Raw genomic sequence first — 19,669 nt, forward strand, 5'->3', positions numbered from 1 at the left:
ATGCTGGTTTTCCTTGCGGCCTGGCGACGCCACCTCAGCACCGACGAAACCGTACAGCATTTTTATTAGTTAAGATGCCACACATGCCCAGATCGGGTGCCAAGCCCTGCGGTTCTCCCGGGCCCTTCCACCCGGTCACCGAGTCCGTGAGTCTGAGGCTGACTGCAGACATTCGTGGAGGCGGCGTGAAGGCCACGGTTGAGGGCAGCCTTCTTTCCGAAGCAGAAGGCGCTGACTCCTGTCTCTTCTGGACGAAGACTCTCAGGACCCTCGTCACCCCGAGCAACAAGTTCTCCGCCCTAACTGGCCACCGGGGCCATTGTCTTCTGACACAGCCTGGCCAGGAGCCCTGCCATCTGCAGGAGCGAGTTCACGCCTTCTGCTATTTTCATGTGCGTGTATCCAATTTCCTGAAAAACAGAGCACAAGTCATTCTGGTTAATAAGTAAGGGAGGACTTTGTTTTTTAACTTGAACTATTGGTTTACTTTATTTTTTTTTATTTTTATTTTTTTTAAAGATTTTATTTATTTATTTGACAGAGAGGGAGACAGCCAGCAAGAGAGGGAACACAAGCAGGGGGAGTGGGAGAGGAAGAAGCAGGCTCATAGCGGAGGAGCCTGATGTGGGGCTCGATCCCATAACACCCTGAGCCGAAGGCAGACGCTTAACCGCTGTGCCACCCAGGCGCCCCTATTGGTTTACTTTAAATTGATGCAATGAACTCAAACTTAACCCTTAAGTGGTCATGGGTTATGTTTAAAGTTCAGTTTATTTTTTTCTAAAAGGATGCGGCTATTTCCCTATAAGGTACTGTTAAGAAAATACAAAAAAAAAAAAAAAAAAAAAAAAAAAAAAAAAAGCCAGGCTTGGAGAAAATATTAAAATACGTAATAAAACACATCTGATAAAGGACTTGAAACCAGGGTATAAGTCTCAAAACTCAATAAGAAGAAAATGACCCAATGAAGAAATGGGTAGATCTGAACGTTCAAGATGCTTCGTGAAAGATTACGGATGGCAAATCAGCACAAGAAAGTGCTCGATGCCATTAACTGTTGGGAAATGCACGTTAAGCCAGGATGAGATGCTAAGACACACCTACTAGAGTGGCTTTAACAGAGTCAACCGAGGGGCGCCTGGGTGGCTCCGTGGGTTAAGCACCCGACTCTTGGTCTCGGCTCACGTTTGATCTCAGGATCGTGAGATTGAGCCCCGCATAGGGCTCTGCGCTCAGTGAGGAGTCCTGCTTGAGATTCTCTCTCCCTCTGCCCCTCCCCCCCCACTCTCTCTCTCTCAAAAAAAATCTGAAAAAAATAAAAATAAAAATAAACCAAACATTCCAAGTGCTGGCTAGGCTGTGGGGCAGCTGGAATGCTCTCACACTGCTGGGAGAAACGTGCAATACTACAGCCACTTCAGAAATCAGTCTGGCAGTTTCTTCTTAAGTTAAACATACCCTGACCATTAGAACAAGCAATCCCGCTTCCTAGAAAGTTGCCCGAGAAAAATAAAAACTTATATTCACATTCACACCGATTCACGTGTGCAAATGTTTATAGCGGCCTTACTGACGGTCACCAAAACCCGGACCCCCGGTGTCCTTCAGGGGTGAACACACAGACCGTGGTTTGCTGCTCGGCAATGAGAAGAAACGACCTGCCGACAGATGCAACAGCGTGAACAAACCCGAAATGCATTCAGCTAAGCAGAAGAAGCCAGACTCAAAAGGCTACCTTCTACTTGATTCTGTTGTCATTTCCATAGGACAACCTTCTGGAATATTCTGTCCCCCCAACGAGAAAACAAAGCAGTGGTTTCTGGCTGCTGGGGGAGGAGCTGACTACAAAGGGGCACATGTATTTGGGGGGCGAGGGAATTACAGAGCTGTTCAGACCTTGTTTGTGGCCTTTACGAGACTGAACACCTTTGTCACAAGAAGGCACCTGAGAGGCTGTATTTTACTCTATGTAAATTATACCTCAATTAACCTGACCTTAAGGGTAAACAAACAAACAAATCTTGAAGGAACAGAGCCACCCTAAGGAACCCTAGGCCGCTGACTGGCAGAACAGGCTTAAACCAACTCCCATCCTGGGGACCATCTGGCGTTGGGACACTTACTGAGCACCTTCCAGGGGCCAGGCCAGGGAGCCAAACGAAGAGACCACAGCATGGCCCGCATTCCCCAGGAGGGCCATTGCTATACTCTCACTGACCTTGATAAACTCCAGTTTCAAGTACTCTGCCATCTGGAAGGTTTTACACACTCGAAAGATGTTGCCGATGATGTCTTCTGGCGAATAGCCAAGATGCCACAGGTGAGCGAGAATCTAGACAGAGGAAGACAGGCTGGGTGACAAGGGTAGTGGGGGGAGGAGGCGGGGATGAGGTTGAAGCCATACCAGTCTTGGGCCTGTCACACAGCAGGAAGTGGACACATCATCCTCGGAGACCCCATCCAGCGAGGCCGCAGGGGGGCCACAGCCTTCAGCCCGCTTGGGGGTCACTGAAGTTTCCCAACAGGCAGAGATTATATTGCAAATGTTTTAATTTATTTGTTTTTTTTATTTTGCAGTAGGCTCCATGCCCAACGTGGGGCTTGAACTCAGGATCCTGAGATTAAGAGTCACATGCTCTACCAGCTGAGCCAGTCAGGCGCCCCAATATCGCAAAGGTTTTAAAATGTATTGCATGGTAGGGGCACCTGGGTGGCTCAGTCGGTTAAGCGTCCGACTCTTGGTTGTGACTTAGATCATGATCTCAGGGTTCTGAGACCAAGGACCATGTCAGGCTCCGGGCTAGTCCCTCTCCCTCTGCTCCTCCCCCTGCCCACTCATGCCCTCTCCCCCTCTCATAAATAAAAATAAAATCTTTCAACTGTATTGGATGGTCTCCTACGACACCCATGTAGTGTCCTGATCCAAGACTCCTCAACAGCTGTATTTATCATCCTGAGGGGAAAGAGCCAGAAGCATTTGTGTGCGGTGCGGCCGGGCACGAAGCGCGCCCCCTGCAGGCCTAGCCTCCACCAGCTCTCCACCCAAGCAGCCTCCTACCAGGTCTCAGCCCAGGCCCCGGTTCCAACCCCACCCAGCCCACTCAGACAGCGGGGTCTGGGGTCAGTTGTTTCGCCTTTGCCATGGCATCTCGGGGCGGATGCAGGGGGCACGGAAGCTCTGTGTTCATCAATCTGAAGGCTGCCTTCGGGCCGCGTACCTGAGTCTCTGCCTCGGTCTTCCCGCCTCACCCTCGGGTTCCAAGTTTCATCTGGCCGTGCCCTAAACCCAGTCCACTTCTGGCCTAGTTTGGTGGGAGCAGGGGGAGGGAAACCTGCTGGGATCAGGCCAATGGCCTTCAATCACACCATGGCCACCCTTGCGGACCTGAGGGTCACCCGAACCGTGATGATACCCCCTGGAACCTACACACGGGACCAGGCTCCGTAATGAGGCTGGAAGCCCTGGGTCCTGCTGCGCCTGGTGACAAGGGACCACTGGGTCCCAAATGGCATTCCCATGTTCCTCAGGGAGACGGAGGGCAAAGTCTCCCTTGGCAGACACAGACGGCAGCACAGAAACGTAAGGAGTTGGGCTGGTCTCTCCTCAGGTCCTGGGTGGACAAAGTTCCCTTGTGGAGGATAGAATTATGGGACAAAGACGGGACTCTGAATCGCAGGTTGAGTGCTTGTCAACAGTGTGACTTAGAGCAAGGAATCCGTGTCCTCCTCTGGCATGAACCCAACTCCCAGCCTCATTCTAAGAGTCGAGGGGAGCAACGCATGTGAGCGAAGTCCCCAGCACAGAGAGAGGCTTCCCTCCGCTCTGCCGAAGAGGCAAAGGCTCCCCCCGAGTCAGGGAGGGAGAGGGGCGCAAACCTTGTAGGCCTCATCGATGTTGGCGTTCACACAGTGCTGGATCATCTCCTTCACCAGCAAGGGGTGGGGCTCGTCGCAGACCTGAGCAAACCCGAAGGAGAGGCCTGTCAGGGCCTGAGGGGGCCCACCTGAGGAGGAGCCCTGACACCCCCACGTAACCAACCTCTCAGCGGGCTTTTCTCATCGAATTCTCTGGCAAACAGAACCAGGCTTGGGAACGCCCCTGTCACTCACAAACGAGTCACCAGAGTATGGTGTCAACCCTCTTCACCGGGGAGGAAGTTCTAACACTGTGGTTAAGGATTGCCCAAGCACAAGGGGCGTGAACACCGGCTGACAGGAATCTTTTGTCTTTTATTAAAAGCCGTTAGCCACACGCTTTAAGTCACTCGGAGGATCGCTTGCCCAGAGCCACTCAGAATCCACTTAAGAGCTAGGACTAGGGGCGCCTGGGTGGCACAGCGGTTAAGCGTCTGCCTTCGGCTCAGGGCGTGATCCCAGCGTTACGGGATCGAGCCCCACATCAAGGCTCCTCTGCTGTGAGCCTGCTTCTTCCTCTCCCACTCCCCCTGCTAGTGTTCCCTCTCTCGCTGGCTGTCTCTATCTCTGTCGAATAAATAAATAAAATCTTTAAAAAAAAAAAAAAAAAGAGCTAGGACTAGCCTCCCACCTGGAATAGAAACTGGCTTTGCAGGGCCAGCCCCCCCACCCAGTGTGTCAGCGTGAAGAGGAGGCTAGGGGTTGTGGCGCAGGTGTCCCCGAGCCTGGGGCTGCCCCCTGCACCCCCCCACAGGCCTGGAGTCCGCGTTCTACCCTCCACCTCAGGATCTACATTTAAAACTTCTTTTTTGGGGCGCCTGGGTGGCTCAGTCGTTAAGCGTCTGCCTTCGGCTCCGGTCATGATCCCAGGGTCCTGGGGTTGAGCCCCGCATCCGGCTCCCTGCTCAGCGGGAAGCCTGCTTCTCCCTCCCCCAGTCCCCCTGCTGGTGTTCCCTCTCTCACTTTGTCTCTCTCCGTCCAATAAATAAATTAAATCTTTAAAACAAAACCAAAACAAAACAACTTTTTTTTTTTAAGAGTCTCCATGCCCAGCACTGGGCTTGAACTCACAACTCTGAGATCAAAACCTGAGATCGAGAGCCAGCACTCTACCGACTGAGCCACGCAGGCGCCCCCCCCCCCACCGTTTACAACTTCTAAATGAGACTTCTGCTCTCTCCGCCAGCCCCACGTGCCCTAGAACCTCTCTTCCCAGCTCAGTTAACCTCCCCCAGAAATCCTGCTTTCCAGAGCCCTGGAAGGTCTGCTCCAGGATGGCTCAGAGCCTGAACTGTCGAGAGGAGACTACGCAAGTTCCCGGAGTGTCCCTGGAAACACAGTCACCACCAGGGTTGAAACAGGCTTTCAACACGGCTGTCTTTCCCCACAAACTTGCTAAGAAACAGCTATGGTCTGAACGCATGGCCAGCCCTCCCCAGTTCTTACCCCCAAATGAGGGGTAAACTAACTGGTCTCCAAAACAGCCAAGTTGTGAGGATGGGGCAGCCAGTTTTCAAAAGTATTCCCAGGAGAAAAACCCTTGGCCGGCCTGGGAGAGGGGATCTTCGTCCTTCAGCTTGCTGGGTGTGGAAGGCGGGAGGGGGTGCTGAGCACCTGCTCCCCGCCTTCCAGCCGTGGGACAATCCCGGGGGCGGCGGGAAGCCTGTGTCCTCACCACCTGACCTGAGAAACCCTGGGTGCGAGGCCCCTTGGGGTGTGCACTTCCACTTCCCCACACACGGGGGCGCTCCCGAGACCCTCATGACCGGGCAGCGGGGCACGCACGGGGGCCCCAGCACCGCGGCAGGGTCAGTGCGGGGGGGTCCCCAGCGCCAACACCGCTTTGCAGAACCACCCGGAGCCCCAGCGACGCCTGTACCTTGAACACGTTCTCGCTGTTAATAAAGCCGAACCCCGAGAAAGTCGACTGCACGTTGTTCAGCGCCTGTGGAGGAACGAGGGCGCAGCGGGGGCTATCTTCAGTCCTGGACCACCCCCCCACCCGAGTCCCAGCAGAGTCCCCTCCTCCCGGGTCTGCCCTCAGCCAGCCCAAGGCCCCAATGAGCGGGGTCCCCGGCCTCTGAGCAGTGGCCACTCCTGGCTTTCCCCCCAGAACGAGGTGCACAGGACCCAGGAGGTGGGCGCCCGAGGGGCCCCGACGACGCGCACCTGCCTCATGTCTCCCTGCGCCGTGAAGATGACGGCTTCCAGGCCGTCATCCGTGTAGGGCACCTTCTCCTGCTCCAGCACCGTCAGCAGCCGGGCGAGGACCTGGGCGTCGCTCAGTTTCGTGTAGCGGAGGACTGCGCAGCGGGACTGAATGGGCTCTGACGGGGACAGAAGGGTGAGGCTCCCCGCAGAGGCCGGCGCATCCCCGATAGCCCCTCGACGACCCCCGACAGCCCCAGGTGCTAGGAAGCCAATGCGTGGGACATGCACCAGCCACCCTGTGGCCAACGCTCTCCCTCCCCAGCCGGTGCTCTCCACTGGCTGCGGAATGGGGCTAGGTTTCAAAACATTAACCACGAAGCAGCAACCAGAGATCTCCCCAGCACTGCCCCAATGGCCTTGGCTAGCCTTGGCTTCCAGAAGGGAAAAAGAGCCTCCAGGACAGAGACACCCATATGCCACAGCCCGCAGGTGAGTCAGTGCTGGGGTCCCAGTCACTGTATGCTGCGTGTCCCCACCCGGCTGGTCCCGGGTGAGCACAGAACATGGCCGTGGTTTCTCTAAGTCTCCACAGGAGATTCTGACCACAGACAGGGCAGAGAGCCACTAGAAACACGGATGCAGATTCTGGAAGCTGCCCCTGACCCAAGCTTTAGACTGTGACAACAGCTTCTCCACGATCTCCACGCCCCCATCTAGTCTGTGTTCCATCCTCTAAGGAATGCACTTCTGGAAGCTTACGTGCATTAAAGAAACCTGGGAGTCCTAAGAGTCGGTCCATTTCAACTTATCTGAAATCAGGAATCTCCACCACAGAATCTTAATTACATATATGGCTTATCAGCACAGATAAGAGGAAGAGCGATGAGTTCGATTAGTTCATATTTAAAAGCAATTAATATTTCAGCTACACTAGAAGTTTCCTTTAGCAGATTTTTCTCTTGTGCGGAGAACCGAAAGCTGAGTTTGCAGAATTTATTATTACTATTTTTTTAAAGTAGTCTCTACACCCAACATGGGGTTCGAACTCAACGCCAAGATGGAGTCACGTGCTCTTCTGACTGAGCCAGCCTGGCGCCCCAGAGTTCAGAGGATTTAAATACACGTCAGAATAAGGCAGCAGGGCCTTCCTCAGAGCCCGTGTGTCTCTCTCTCCACTGCAGTGAGGCCAGGACCCGAACCGAGGTTCTGTGATGAAGAGTTTCAAAACCAACTCTGCAGCAGGCGCCCGGCTGGCCCAGTCGGTCAAGCCTAGGACTCCTGATCTGATCTCAGGGTTCTGAGTTTGAGCCCCACTGGGTGTGAGATGACTCAAAAATATGATCTTTAAAAAAGGAAAAAATCAACTAGCGGGGCGCCTGGGTGGCTCAGTCATTAAGCGTCTGCCTTCAGCCCAGGGTCCTGGGATCGAGCCCCACGTCGGGCTCCCTGCTCTGCTATGAGCCCACTTCTTCCTCTCCCACTCCCCCTGCTTGTGTTCCCTCTCTCGCTGGCTGTCTCTCTCTCTGTCAAATAAATAAATAAAATCTTAAAAAAAAAAAAGAAACCCAAAAAAACAAAATAATCAACTAGCAACTTGGTATTGAGCTATTTCCTCTAATACTAAGAAATACATTTCTTTAGTGATTTCATTTCCCTGTTATAGCTCCTTAGAAATTAAAAAAAAAAAAGTCAGGCTGCTGTATGGATAAGAAAAATTGATAAGGGAGGGCCAGCGCTTTCTCTGCCCACTGCTACTGGGTCCAATCACTGAACGAACTCGTGGATGCAGAGCCCTGCGCGAAATGCATCTGAGGAGGGGGTCTCTAAGTATGATGCCACTCCTGCCCTCACAGATGTCTTACTACACTGGTGGCGTCTTGACGGTCAAGAATGTTCTCATTCAGTGCCGTATGTCCCCCACCAGCACCGACAGAACAGAGTAAATGTTTGCTGAGTGATGGCTGAACAGGTTAAGGAAGAAATAATGAGCACTTGGGGCAGGTGGAAGGACACGGAGGGCTCTTGGTGCCACGGCAGGCCCGCCGAGGCTGGGAACCGGGACTGTGCGTGCAGCACAGTGTGGCTGGCCACACGCTAGTCTGCAGCTGCGAGCCGTGGCCTGGGTGCAGAAGGGCGAGTCCGGGGGCTGAGCTCACACCGGCTGGGGGTTAGCAGGGTGGACGTGACCAACAGAGGGGTGAGAAATGGTGAGAGAGAGAACCAAAGCGGGAGTGAGTCTGCCGTGGGTATCGCAAAGGGAAGAAAGTGCCACCAGCAGGAAGCTGAGATGGGAAGGGGGCAAAGGAGTGAGGAAGCAGACAGACTTCAGGGGAGGGAGGGACAGGCACCGGGTCAGAGCGGACTGATGGGTGAGCTTGCACAGGGGAGGCAGTCCCTGGTGATGACAAAGCCCCGTGCACAGACGGGGTGTGTGCCAAGTGCCCGAGCACACAGAAGGTGCAGGAGCACGTCGGGAGCAGGGCAGTGACCATGACTCTGTGCACAGGACAGCCTGCGAGGGTGCAAGATCCGACAGACGGGGTTCCAGTCCCAGCTCTTCTGCGTGCTGTGTGACTCCGGGCAAACTACTCAACCTCTCTGAGCTCCAGTTTGCTTCTCGCTAATGTGGAGCCAAGACTACCCTCACGCTGAATTACATAAGATTAAATGGAAAAGTTGATTCTGTAGTGCTCAGCCCGTGGCAGCCAATCAAAAAGCCCGTACTCTTCTGGTGTTAAAGAGCCAATGTGAGCAACACGGGTGGACCCCAGGCCACCCACAACTGACCCTCACCTATGATTTTATCTGAAGCATTACAAGCAAGAGCAAAGCGAGTCGTTTTGGAGTAGATCTCCATGGTTCTCCTCAAGGCTTGCTGGGCACCATCAGTCATGCTGAGAAGAAAAACACACGAGAGCAGTTTGCAACTGGGACCCAGGACCCACTGGACACAAACCCCTCCCTAGAGAGCCTGGGCACCCTCAAGTCCAGGTCAGGGTCCTGGGGTCCTGGGATGGAGTCCTGCATCCATGGGGTTCCCTGATCAGTGGGGAGTCTGCTTCTCCCTCTCACTCTGCCCCTCCCCGCACTCCCTCCTTCCCTCCTTCCCTCTCTCGCTAATAAATAAAATCTTTTTAAAAAAATAGCTAAAATGGTAAATTTTATGTCAGGTGTATTTCGCCACAATAAAAAGAGCTATCATTTAAATCATTCACAGGAAGCTGGAACGAACCCATTAACCGGCATCGTCCTTGACAAATGTTTTAAGTTACTTAAGAAAGATAAGGCGTAAGGCTCAGGTCCCTATTCAATGAGCCGGTCTGCTGAGAGAGTGCAGAGCGGAGAGAGCTTTCCTCCTGCTTCAATAACGCCTGATGAGGGACTGAGAAATCGAGGTCAGTGTGTACTTGGCAAAGCGTCTACCTGTCTGCTTCATCCAGAATGATGATCTTGTGACGCCCTTTGGGAAGGGTGACCTTCTGCTGGGCAAACATTTTGATTTTGTTCCTCACCACATCGATGCCCCTGGAACAACAAGGCATCACTGTACTGTCACGTTCCCACCCAGACCCACGTCCCTTCAGGGGGCTTCTAACCCCCGGAACACCACCATGCACACAGCTCCAGTGTTTCAGTTTTCAGGGCGATTCTAACTATGTGTAAGGATCAACGTCGCATTACTTTCATTCCCTCTTGGAGGTCCTCCAGAAAACAAAGAGAAAATTTACTTTTTCCTTTTGATAGCACGAGAGTCATCTTATCTTGCAGTTACCCTGCGAGTTCACTGGACCCTGTGATAATCTGAGATACAGCCTGAGGGCTCAGTGACCTTATTCTTCCTGTATCTTGAAACGAAATGGCCATGTCATCATCCTAGTGACTATTTACTTGTTCCTTATCAATTATTCCCAACTTTGCAGGAAAAAAAAGATAAAAAAAAAAGATTAAAGGCTTAAGAAAATGCAAGACTGTTGCACTTGCCTAGGATGGTGTGGTAGGAGGGAAAACTGTCCCTACTGCCCCATCCTACAATGCTTTGTGTCACTAGACGGCACTGCATTCTCTTTCTAGAAGATAAAAAAGAAGTTTAAGTACTCCATCTTTGTTGTTTTTTAAAGCATTCATCAACCACAGCTGAAAATTCAAGACTTTTTCATTTTCCAGTAACAAAAGATGAAAACAAATGAGAACATTCCATATTATTAGGCAAATCAGGAAATGACCAGACATCGGAACGCCTGGGTGGCTCAGTCGGTTAAGCAACTGCCTTCGGCTCAGGTCATGGGGAGCCTGCTTCTCCCTCTCCCTCTGCCTACCACTCACCGTGCTTGTGCTCTCTCTCTCTGCCAAATGAATAAATAAAAATCCTAAAGAAAAAAAAAGAAAGAAAGAAAAGAAAAAGGAAAAGAGAGAGGCAAAGAGCAGCACTTCGGACGCTAATGAGGACTGTGAAACCGACCACAGTCAGACTATCTCAGGCTACGGGGTCCTCCGATGCCAAAATCATGGGTGCATTTTCTCCAACTTTAGCACCACGGAGTGAACAATATATATCTAAGGATAAAAAATAGACATATTTTCATCCAGTTGGTCACTCAAAAGGAAGGACTTCATTCCCCAATACCTTCTGACAAGAATGTGGACCATCCTGTTTTGCTAAAAGGTCATGTGACAATATTCTCCCATCTTTTAAGATGCCTGCTTGCCCACCAACCTCCACAGGGTAGTTGGCAGTGATCAGAAGCTGAAGGCAGGTATTTTATACAAAGGGGACTAGCAGGAAACAGATGGAAGAAAAAACCATCGTATTGATCACTCTAATGGGTGTTCATCAATCTAAAGTTGGGACTATTTTACTGTTAGGGGCCATTCTCTCAAAATTATGAGCCACCGCAGTTTTCAAAAGTAGTGAATTTGGGGGCTCCTGGGGGGCTCAGTCGGTTGAGACTCTGACTCTTGATTTTGGCTCAGGTCATGATCTCAGGGTGGTGAGATCGAGCCCCAGGTCGGGCTCTGCACTGGGCGTGGAGCCTGCTTAAGATTCTCTCTCTCCCTCTGCCCCTCCTCTCGCCTCTTCAAAAAAAAAGGGGGGGGGGCGCCTGGGTGGCTCAGCTGCTTGAGCGTTTGAGTCTCGATTCTGGCTCGGGTCCTGATCTCGGGGTCATAAGATCGAGCTGCTCAGCCAGATCCACGCTCGGCCTGGCGTCTGCTTATCCGTCTCCCTCTGCTGCTATCTTGTGTGTTGGTCTGCGCACACGCTCGCGCTCACTCTCTCTCTCTCAAATAAACCAGGGAGTCCAATGAGTCAAGTGTGAGTAGAACAAGAAGTAACGATAAGCTAGAACCTATTTGTGTCGGACATCTGGAATCAGGCTCGTTCATGACAGCAGACGGGCAGTTTGTTGCCCACGAAGGGCACTGTTTCAGGGACGTGTGGCTCTTCAAAACCAGGAAAAGATGAAGGCACCGAGGACCACGTCCTCAAAGGCAGACCCTGCAGGCATTTTATTCGACGGTTCCTCGTTTCCTAATCCCCTAGTGGTTTTATCTGAAGAGGGACCAGCACCTCCTGCCCATCGGGATGACCCCCATCGCCAGCAAACACAGAAAACGAGTGTCAGTGCGGAAGTGGCGAAATCGCGCACTGGTGCACCCATCAAGTGACACAGCCGCCGTGGAAGACGGCGGGCGCTTCCTCAGAAAATTAAACAGAATTACCGGAAACAATCCAGCCATCCCATTCCCGAGTATGGGTCCGAGATACGTGAAGCAGGGTCTCAAAGAGCTATGTGTACAGCCCCGTTCACACGAGCATTATTCATGATTCATGGCAGCAGAAAGATGAAAGCAACGCGAGTGTCCCAAACAGATGACTAGATAAGCAAACGGTGGTGGTCTGTCCACGCGGTGGGACACGATTCAGCCTCAGAAAGGAAGGGCACTCTGACACCTGCTCCAACTCGAACAACCCTGAGGGCGTTATGCTGCCGTGAGGTAGGCCAGTTACAGAATGACAAAGACTGGATGGTTCCATTTAGGTGAGGTCCCCAGAGGAGTCAGATTCAGAGAGACAGAAAGCAGGATGGTGGTTGCCGGGGCTGGGGGACAGGGGGAAACAGAAAGTTATTGTTTCATGGATATGCAGTTTCAGTTCTGCAAATGAAGTGGGTTCTGGGGACGGTTGCACAGCAATGGGAGGGCACGTTAACAGTGCTGGGCGGTGCACTTAAAAATGCCGGAAGACGGTACATTTTATGGTATGGGTATTTGCCACAATTAAAAATAATCATTCATTCATTTATAAGATTTTATTTATTTATTTGACAGAGAGAGAGAGACAGCCAGCGAGAGAGGGAACACAAGCAGGGGGAGTGGGAGAGGAAGAAGCAGGCTCCCAGCAGAGCAGGGAGCCCAATGCCGGGCTCGATCCCAGGACCCTGGGATCAGGCCCTGAGCAAAAGGCAGACACTTTAACGACTGAGCCACCCAGGCGCCCCTAAAAATAATTTTTAAAACTTTCATTAAAGGGGGCACCTGGGTGGTACAGTCGGGTGAGTGTCCGACTCTTGGCTTCGGCTCGGGTCATGATCCCAGGATCCTGGGATCGAGCCCCGCATCAGGCTCCCTGCTCAGCGGGAAGCCTGCTTCTCCCTCTCCCACTCCCCCTACTTGTGTTCCCTCTCTCGCTGTGTCTCTCTCTGTCAAATATATAAAATCTTAAAAAAGAAAAAAGAAAAGATTCTCTCTCCCTCTGCCTCTCTCCTGCACGCACGTGTGCGCTTCTCTCTCTCTCCAAAAGAAATAAATAAATCTTAAAAAACAAACAAAAAGCTTTCACTAAAAAAAAAAAAAGTAAACCAGCAAGTCGGTGCTTACGATGCCATTCGGACAGGCAAGTGACGCCTGTTCTCGTTCATGGGGAAGGATCAAAGGAAAACACAGAGCCGGCCAGACAAACCAAGTACAACACAGAACGGCAAAAAGGCGGTTTCTATGACAACACAAACTTCAAACACTCGCCACCCTTCTCGCAGTCTGAACTTCCAGGTGTACCTGTCATTGGAGGCATTGAGCTCCAGAACAGCGTCCTTGAATGCTGGGCCCAGCAGGGCACGCGCCAAACACAGGATGCTTGTCGTCTTGCCCGTTCCTGGGGGGCCCTAGGGAGGGGACCGCAAGGGCTTGAGGCCGACAGAATGAGCTTGCCTTAGCTCCCCTTCGAACCTCCTCCCCAAGCCACAGCACACGGCGAATCAACATAGCCACCCACCCTCAGGCCTCCTGACCAACTGGGGTGGAGTGCTTCCCTCTGCCAAGGGGAACGGCAAAGGCTCTGGTGGCCGTGGGCCTCTCTGACGAGGCAGCTCTGTGCACTTCAGCTCTTAGAGGGAAAGTGAGACTCCAAGGCCTCCAGCAGGGCCAGGACCGGGTACTTACGGCAATGATAATATTGGGCACGTTCCCTTCTCTTGCAAAGACCTGAAGGAAGAAATGGGTGTCAGAACTGGTTCATCTGCAGACCCGAGGCGCCAAGCCTCCCCAGCCACACAGGCCCGTATGGTGACGTGGCCACAGCGTTCTCCATGAGAATGCCCCACAGAACTCTCACCTCCGTATATTCCCATCCGAATTCTTCATTTCCCCCTCATACCCAAGGCCCCACCCATGCTTCCCCTCAAGTGGGCCCTCAATGCTATCAACCCTACTGCCCACGCCGGGAACCTGGAGGTCACAGTCATCTTTAACTGGGCCTCCCCCACTCCCCTTGCCCCACACAGCGCCTGAATTACAGAGGCTTGGCTGTTCCTTCTTCTTCTTCTTCTTCTTTTTTTTAAGATTTTATTTATTTATTGGACAGAGAGAGACACAGCGAGAGAGGGAACACCAGCAGGGGGAGTGGGAGAGGAAGAAGCAGGCCTCCCGCTGAGCAGAGAGCCCGATGCGGGGCTCAATCCCAAGACCCCGGGATCACGACCTGAGCTCAGATGCCTCACGACTGAGCCCCCCAGGCGCCCCTTGGCTGTTCCTTCTCCTTTATCTCTGTGTCTTTCTCTTCAGCTCCGCCGCCACTTCCTTCGTCCATTATTTCTCGCCTGGATGACTTTTAACTGGCCATTAACTGGTCTCCTGGCCTCTAATCCTGCCCCACACCCATGCATTTTCCCTACTATAACCACAACCAACTTTCTAGAACACCTATCTATTAAAACATTTGCGCCTGACGAAGCCCTTGGATGACCCCTTCCTGCCCTGTGAGCCCCAGCTCTTATACACTGCCCACCTCACCAGCTCATTTCTCACACACCCCAATACACACACTGTACAGCCTTGTTACTCGGTGGGCTCCATGGACCCGCAGCATCAGCATCCCCCCGGAAATGAGTCAGAAATGCAGACTCTCTGGCCCCACTCCCTGGATCAGGATCTGCATTTTTAACAAGATTCCCGGGCAATTCATACACCCATTAATGTCTGGAAAGCTCTACTCTGTATTCCAGTCAGATGGCACCACCACCCCAACCCCCCAACAAGCTAAGCCCTCTCACCTCCGGGCCTTGGCACATGCTATTCCTGCTGCCTTCCCCCCCAAGTCTAACTAACTCCCACTTCCTTAGCTTTGCTGTCCCTTCTTCCATTTGAGAACTAAGATACTGTGAGCACGTTAACGGCCGAGCACTCATCACATTACCCGTTGACTTTGGCCCAATCCCACACTGGCAGGGGGCGTGTCTATTTTGCTCACCATTATATCAACAGCTCCTAACACCGTGCCATATCTGGCCCGCAAATATTTGTAAAATGAACTCGTTTGTAAAATAAACAAACACCGTGGTCGCTGTCAGAGTCTAAGTCCCCATTACTGCAGAGACTGCCTCCGTCATGTCTCAAATAGCCGGGCTTCTAGATTCCGCCTAAAGACCTCTAGGGCTAGGATTTCACCGCTTGCCGTACGGCGTGCACCTCTGCTGACTTCTGTCCTAGTGTCAGCTGTGCCCTGTCACTCAGTCCCCTCTAGGCAGGGGTCGGCAAACCATGGGGGAAGGGTGTTGGCGGGAAGTAGGGGGTCATCCAGCCTGAGGCCTGTTTATTTTTTTTAAGATTTATTTATTTATTTAAGAGGGGGAGAGAGTGAGCACAAGTGGGAGGGGTGGAGGGAGAGGGAGAAAATCCCAAGCAGACTTCCCACGACCCTGAGATCATGACCTGAGCCGAAACTGAGTCGGACGCTCAATCGAATGGACAACCCAGGTGCCCCGGGGCCTGGGCCTGTTTTTATAAGCCCCCTAGCTGAGAATGATTCTTATGTTTTTAAAGGATTGTTTAAAAAATTAAGCATATTGGACAAAGACATTATAGGGTCTGCAAAGGCTAAAATATCTACTCGTCGGCCTTTATGGAAAAAGTTTGCCATCCCGGCTCTAGAAGCATAGGTCGGAGAACCCCTTGTCAATAAGCCAGCGCCTCAAACATGTGGAATGAGCTACCGCGGTTTCTAGTCTTCTCCAAACCGATTGGCCCTCAATCCCTCAATTCTTCTGGATTCGTGGCTCGCCCCACCCCTCACTATCTGGGCAGTCTTCCTCCGAATGCCTCCCTCGAGCTTGTCAAAACCACAATGACGTGACCTAAGATTATCTCTTAGAAAAAACTCACTCACCTCCAGTCTGCTCACCGTGTCTTCATTCCCGACAATTTCATTCAACTTTACTGGCCTGTATTTTTCAACCCTGTTTTTAAGAAAGCACATAAAGATGGTGACGTGACTATTTGCACGCTGTCCAAGGAGCAAACCCTAAAGGGCAATCCCGAGAGCTCTGTCAGAAAATTATATACATGCAATTTAAACATAATAAATGTTGTAGGTTTGAAATTCAAAGGGGGAACCCAAGCGCCATTTGAAAAGTTAAGTGCCTAAGAATTGCACACCAAAGCTTTAAACCTGCCACAGCAGAGACGCACCTGTTGTTGCTGGAGAGGGGCCAGAGCAGGCCATCTGGAGCGCTGTGACACTGGGCGGCAGCACAGCCTGCCCGTCACAACAGAAGCTTGGTACATGAGCCACTGACATCATCTGATCTGACAGACAACGGGTGCCACCGTGCCCCCTTCTTATCCCTTACCTGCCAGTTTCTGCAGACTGGTGCCAGGTGCACAGCAGGGCTGGCTAGACAGAAGCCACAGGCCTGCCCTATGATCCTATGAGGCTATGGGAAGTGGACGGGCTAGTGGCTTACTCAGATCAATACTGCTCTCGCTCTCTTTCAAACATTTATTTTAGAGAGAGCATGCGTGCACAAACATATGAGTAGGGGGAGGGGCAGAGGGAGAGAACCTTTAAGCAGACTCCCCGCTGAGCGTAGAGCCCAACGCGGGGCTCCATCCTATGATCCTAAGAGCGCGACCTGAGCCAAAACCAAGAGTCGGACGCTCAATTGACCAGGCCACCCAAGCGCGCCAATACTTCTCTCTTTTTAAATGAATAAGCAAGCGATGCTATGAGCAAATTCTTTAGCTCTGAGAACAGAAGTGGCAATAGGTTTGCCATGATTTGACCATCAGCACTTCCTCTGCCCTTTTCTATACTCCCTGATCTACCCTCAGCTTGCACTCCCTACAGGGACCGTTCCGCTCCAGAAGCAGCCGCGTGCAAAGAAGCTTGTTTGCCACATACTACAGTAAATAAAGAGCTCTCCTCCAAGACCAGCAGATGGAGCATGTTTGGCGCTACTTGTTTCTTGTTCATACTCAGTCCTCCCCAGGTGCCGAGCACTGTATACGGAGTTCCAGATCTTAGCAGGAGGAAAGTGGAAGGTACAGAAATGAGCAAGACATGGTTCTTGCTCTGAAGGCCTTCCCTATCAGCAAGCACAGAGAGCTTAGCAAATCCTCCTACGATGCTCAACTGCTTATATAAACCAAGAGCTGTGGAATCAGCGCATAGGAATGTCAGGTGCTGACATTTGAGCTAGACTGTGAACATGGCCAACAAGCGCCTCCTTCAGGGCCTCCACAGGGGCTCCCCCTGCCTGAAAGCTTTCTACACATTGCCACTTGGCTCACTCCCTGAGTCCCCATCTTTGCTGGAATATCATCTCATCAAAGGCCTTCCCTGAACACCAGAGTCATTTACCCCACGCCACCTGTCATGATCAAATACGCTACCTATCTACTGGTTTATTCCTTATTCTCTCCCTATCAAATGGAAGCTCACAACAGCAGAGTGTGTTTTGTATAATGAAATATCCTAAGCATTTAAAGTCGTGTCACACGTAACTCACGCCACATATGTAATTTTACACTTGCTGGTGGCCACATTACAAAGTAAAAAGAGGGGCGCCTGGGTGGCTCAGTCCGTTAGGCATCTACCTTCGGCTCAGGTTATAATCTCAGGGTCCTGGGATTGAGCACCCCCCACACCGTTCATGTGCACATGCTCTGTCAAATAAATGAGTAAAAATGTTTTGAAAAAAAAAGTACAAAGAAAATAGGTGAAAGTTCATTTTACTAATAATTTATTGAACCTAATATATTTGAAAGATTATCATTAATAATGAGATTTTTTTTTACACTAAGTCCTGGAAATCCGGTGTATTTTGTACACTTACAGCCCATCTCAATTGGGACCAGCCTCATTGCCAGGGCTGTCAATGGACTCAAGTGGCTAACGGCTGGGGGACCGAACAGCGCTGCTGTGGATATTCCAGTAAGCTGTACTACGCTCCATTTAGGTATCTGTTCAGAAGGGTGGGCAGGAGGGACGAGCATGCGCGCAGGACGGAGAGTAAACCATCACCCCGCGCAGAGGGAGTGCGGCCGGAGCGGATCGCCCACACCACAGCTGTGCCCGCGGCAGGTGACTTTCCATGTCACCAGCTCCTCTCAGCTACCCAGGATGCGCCTTCTGCACACAACCCCGAGTTCTGATCCTGCATCCGACGCTTCGCGCCATCAGAGTAGCCCCAGGCACAGCGCCAGGCGCTGAGTGGGAGGCCACAGGGGGCAGCTATGATCACAATTAGCACTGCTCTGTCCAAGATCCCGCTTCCAGAGTTCAGACCCGCTACTCTTGAGCCCAGGTGGGGTCAACGACGCGCGTCCCTCGCCCTCTCCAAATACTAATCTACTGGATGCCACCCCGGGGCCTCCTGCTCCTCTAAGGACCCCCTAGAACGAGCTCCCGTCCCTAGGTTCCTCCGGGACACGGCCCGCCAACTCGCCCACCCACACGTCCAAAGCACCCATCATTCATGGTCTGGGCCCTCACCACGGCAGCTCGTAGTGGCCGGCGCTGCCCGGGACCTTGTTGGAGGAGGGGGCAGGTTCCTGGGCCCCGCGCTCGCCCGCGCCTCCGCCGCTCTCCAACACCTCCATTCTCCCGCCGCCTCTTCCCGCGCCGGAGGCCCCGGCCTGTGACGCCATCACGCAGACCCCGCCCCTAGCACCGGGGGGACGCCGGGCGTAAGCGGAAGCGGCGGGCTAGCCCCCTTTCGCGCCTGCGCACAGAGCACCGGCCGGGCCAGGGGCTGGGGGACGCCGGTGGCCGTGGAAGGGCTGGCGTCCAGCCGGCCAGCGAGAGAAAGGCGAGACCTGACCGCATCGACTTCCGAGAAGGCAGGTCGCTCCAGGAAGGGACGTTCGGCGGTTTTCGTCTTTGTGTGATTTGTGTGGGAGGCTCTCTCGGCGCGGCGGGTCTGCAGCGGCGGCGGCGCCCGGGCAGCCCTTGGACTGGGGGTAGGGGCATCCCGCCACCGCCCTGGTGCGGGGCCAACGGCGGACTCGGACAGGGACTGACGTGTGGGCGGTGACATCTGGGACCTGACCGTGCCCAGTTGTCGGGATTGCTCAGGTGTCCGGATGGAAGCGGAAGCGCCGATTCCCATGGGGTGGGCTCCTGCGCCCTGCAACTTGGTGCTTGCGGTCAGGGAGTTCTCACGATGCTGTAGAGTGGGAATTACTCCGGTTTGGCAGGGGAGGCAACTGTCCCTCTGTAAGATGTGACTTGGTTTCGTTCCAGAAAGACAGGTACTCCATATTGACAAGTGCTTTGAGCATTGTTTTGGGCGGGTTTTCTCCTTACTGACCTAATCTTTCCTTGCATAGCCCAAATGTCCTAATAATGATGAATAATAAATAAAAATAATGAACAATGACTGTCATTTACTGTGCACTAGACCTGAGGCGGACACTCATGATTATCGGCAGAAACAGGCTTGAGAATGATTGAATCATGTATCCGGTGTCATTTAGGCTGTAAGTGGTGAAGCCAAGATTCATCCCCCCCCCACCCAGGCTGCAAAGCAGTTTGCATAAAATTCTGTTGTATCGCATTTACCATAATGCATCATAATTTCGGGATAAAAACTGGTTTTCGTGTCCAAATCGAAGGTAAGAATTGGGACCCGTTAACCTCTATCCCTAATTGCTTAGCACAAGGCGCTCTGTAAATATTCCGTTTGAGTGTCTTTAATGAACAGTGAGGATCCATGTTTCCAGAACAGTTTAGGTCAGCTGTGAGGAACTGGGTTGCTTTCAGCAAAGGACTGATCAGAATCCCATTGGCTCTTTTCCTTCCTTCACCAGTTAGAATCTCTATATGTGGGGC

The 19,669-nt window shown here is 52.4% G+C and overlaps 1 protein-coding gene across 1 annotated transcript; it reads right to left on the reverse strand.

Annotated features, from left to right (window-relative positions):
• Positions 1-46: 46 nt before the first annotated feature.
• Positions 47-18,501, reverse strand: RFC2 (replication factor C subunit 2). The gene is made up of 11 exons (XM_008698652.2): positions 18,332-18,501; positions 15,725-15,794; positions 13,504-13,545; positions 13,120-13,226; positions 9,490-9,591; positions 8,860-8,960; positions 6,085-6,242; positions 5,795-5,860; positions 3,877-3,957; positions 2,219-2,332; positions 47-410 (listed from the first exon to the last, which is right to left on the reverse strand). The coding sequence occupies exons 1-11, from the start codon at positions 18,484-18,486 to the stop codon at positions 300-302; spliced, it is 1,107 nt and encodes a 368-aa protein (XP_008696874.2). The 5' UTR covers positions 18,487-18,501; the 3' UTR covers positions 47-299.
• Between the last annotated feature and the right edge of the window lie 1,168 nt (positions 18,502-19,669).

The sequence above is a fragment of the Ursus maritimus genome, unplaced genomic scaffold (assembly GCF_017311325.1).
Source record: "Ursus maritimus isolate PB19 unplaced genomic scaffold, ASM1731132v1 scaffold_2, whole genome shotgun sequence".
NCBI lineage: Eukaryota > Metazoa > Chordata > Mammalia > Carnivora > Ursidae > Ursus > Ursus maritimus.

Coding starts and splice junctions, on each gene's coding strand:
- RFC2 (XM_008698652.2), bottom strand. CDS start 18,486: ATGGCGTCACAGGCCGGGGCCTCCGGCGCGGGAAGAGGCGGCGGGAGA. Junction 13,227..13,503: donor TGCCCAATATTATCATTGCC/GTAAGTACCCGG, acceptor TCCCCTCCCTAG/GGCCCCCCAGGAACGGGCAA. Junction 9,592..13,119: donor CTCAATGCCTCCAATGACAG/GTACACCTGGAA, acceptor TTGTTGTTCCAG/GGGCATCGATGTGGTGAGGA.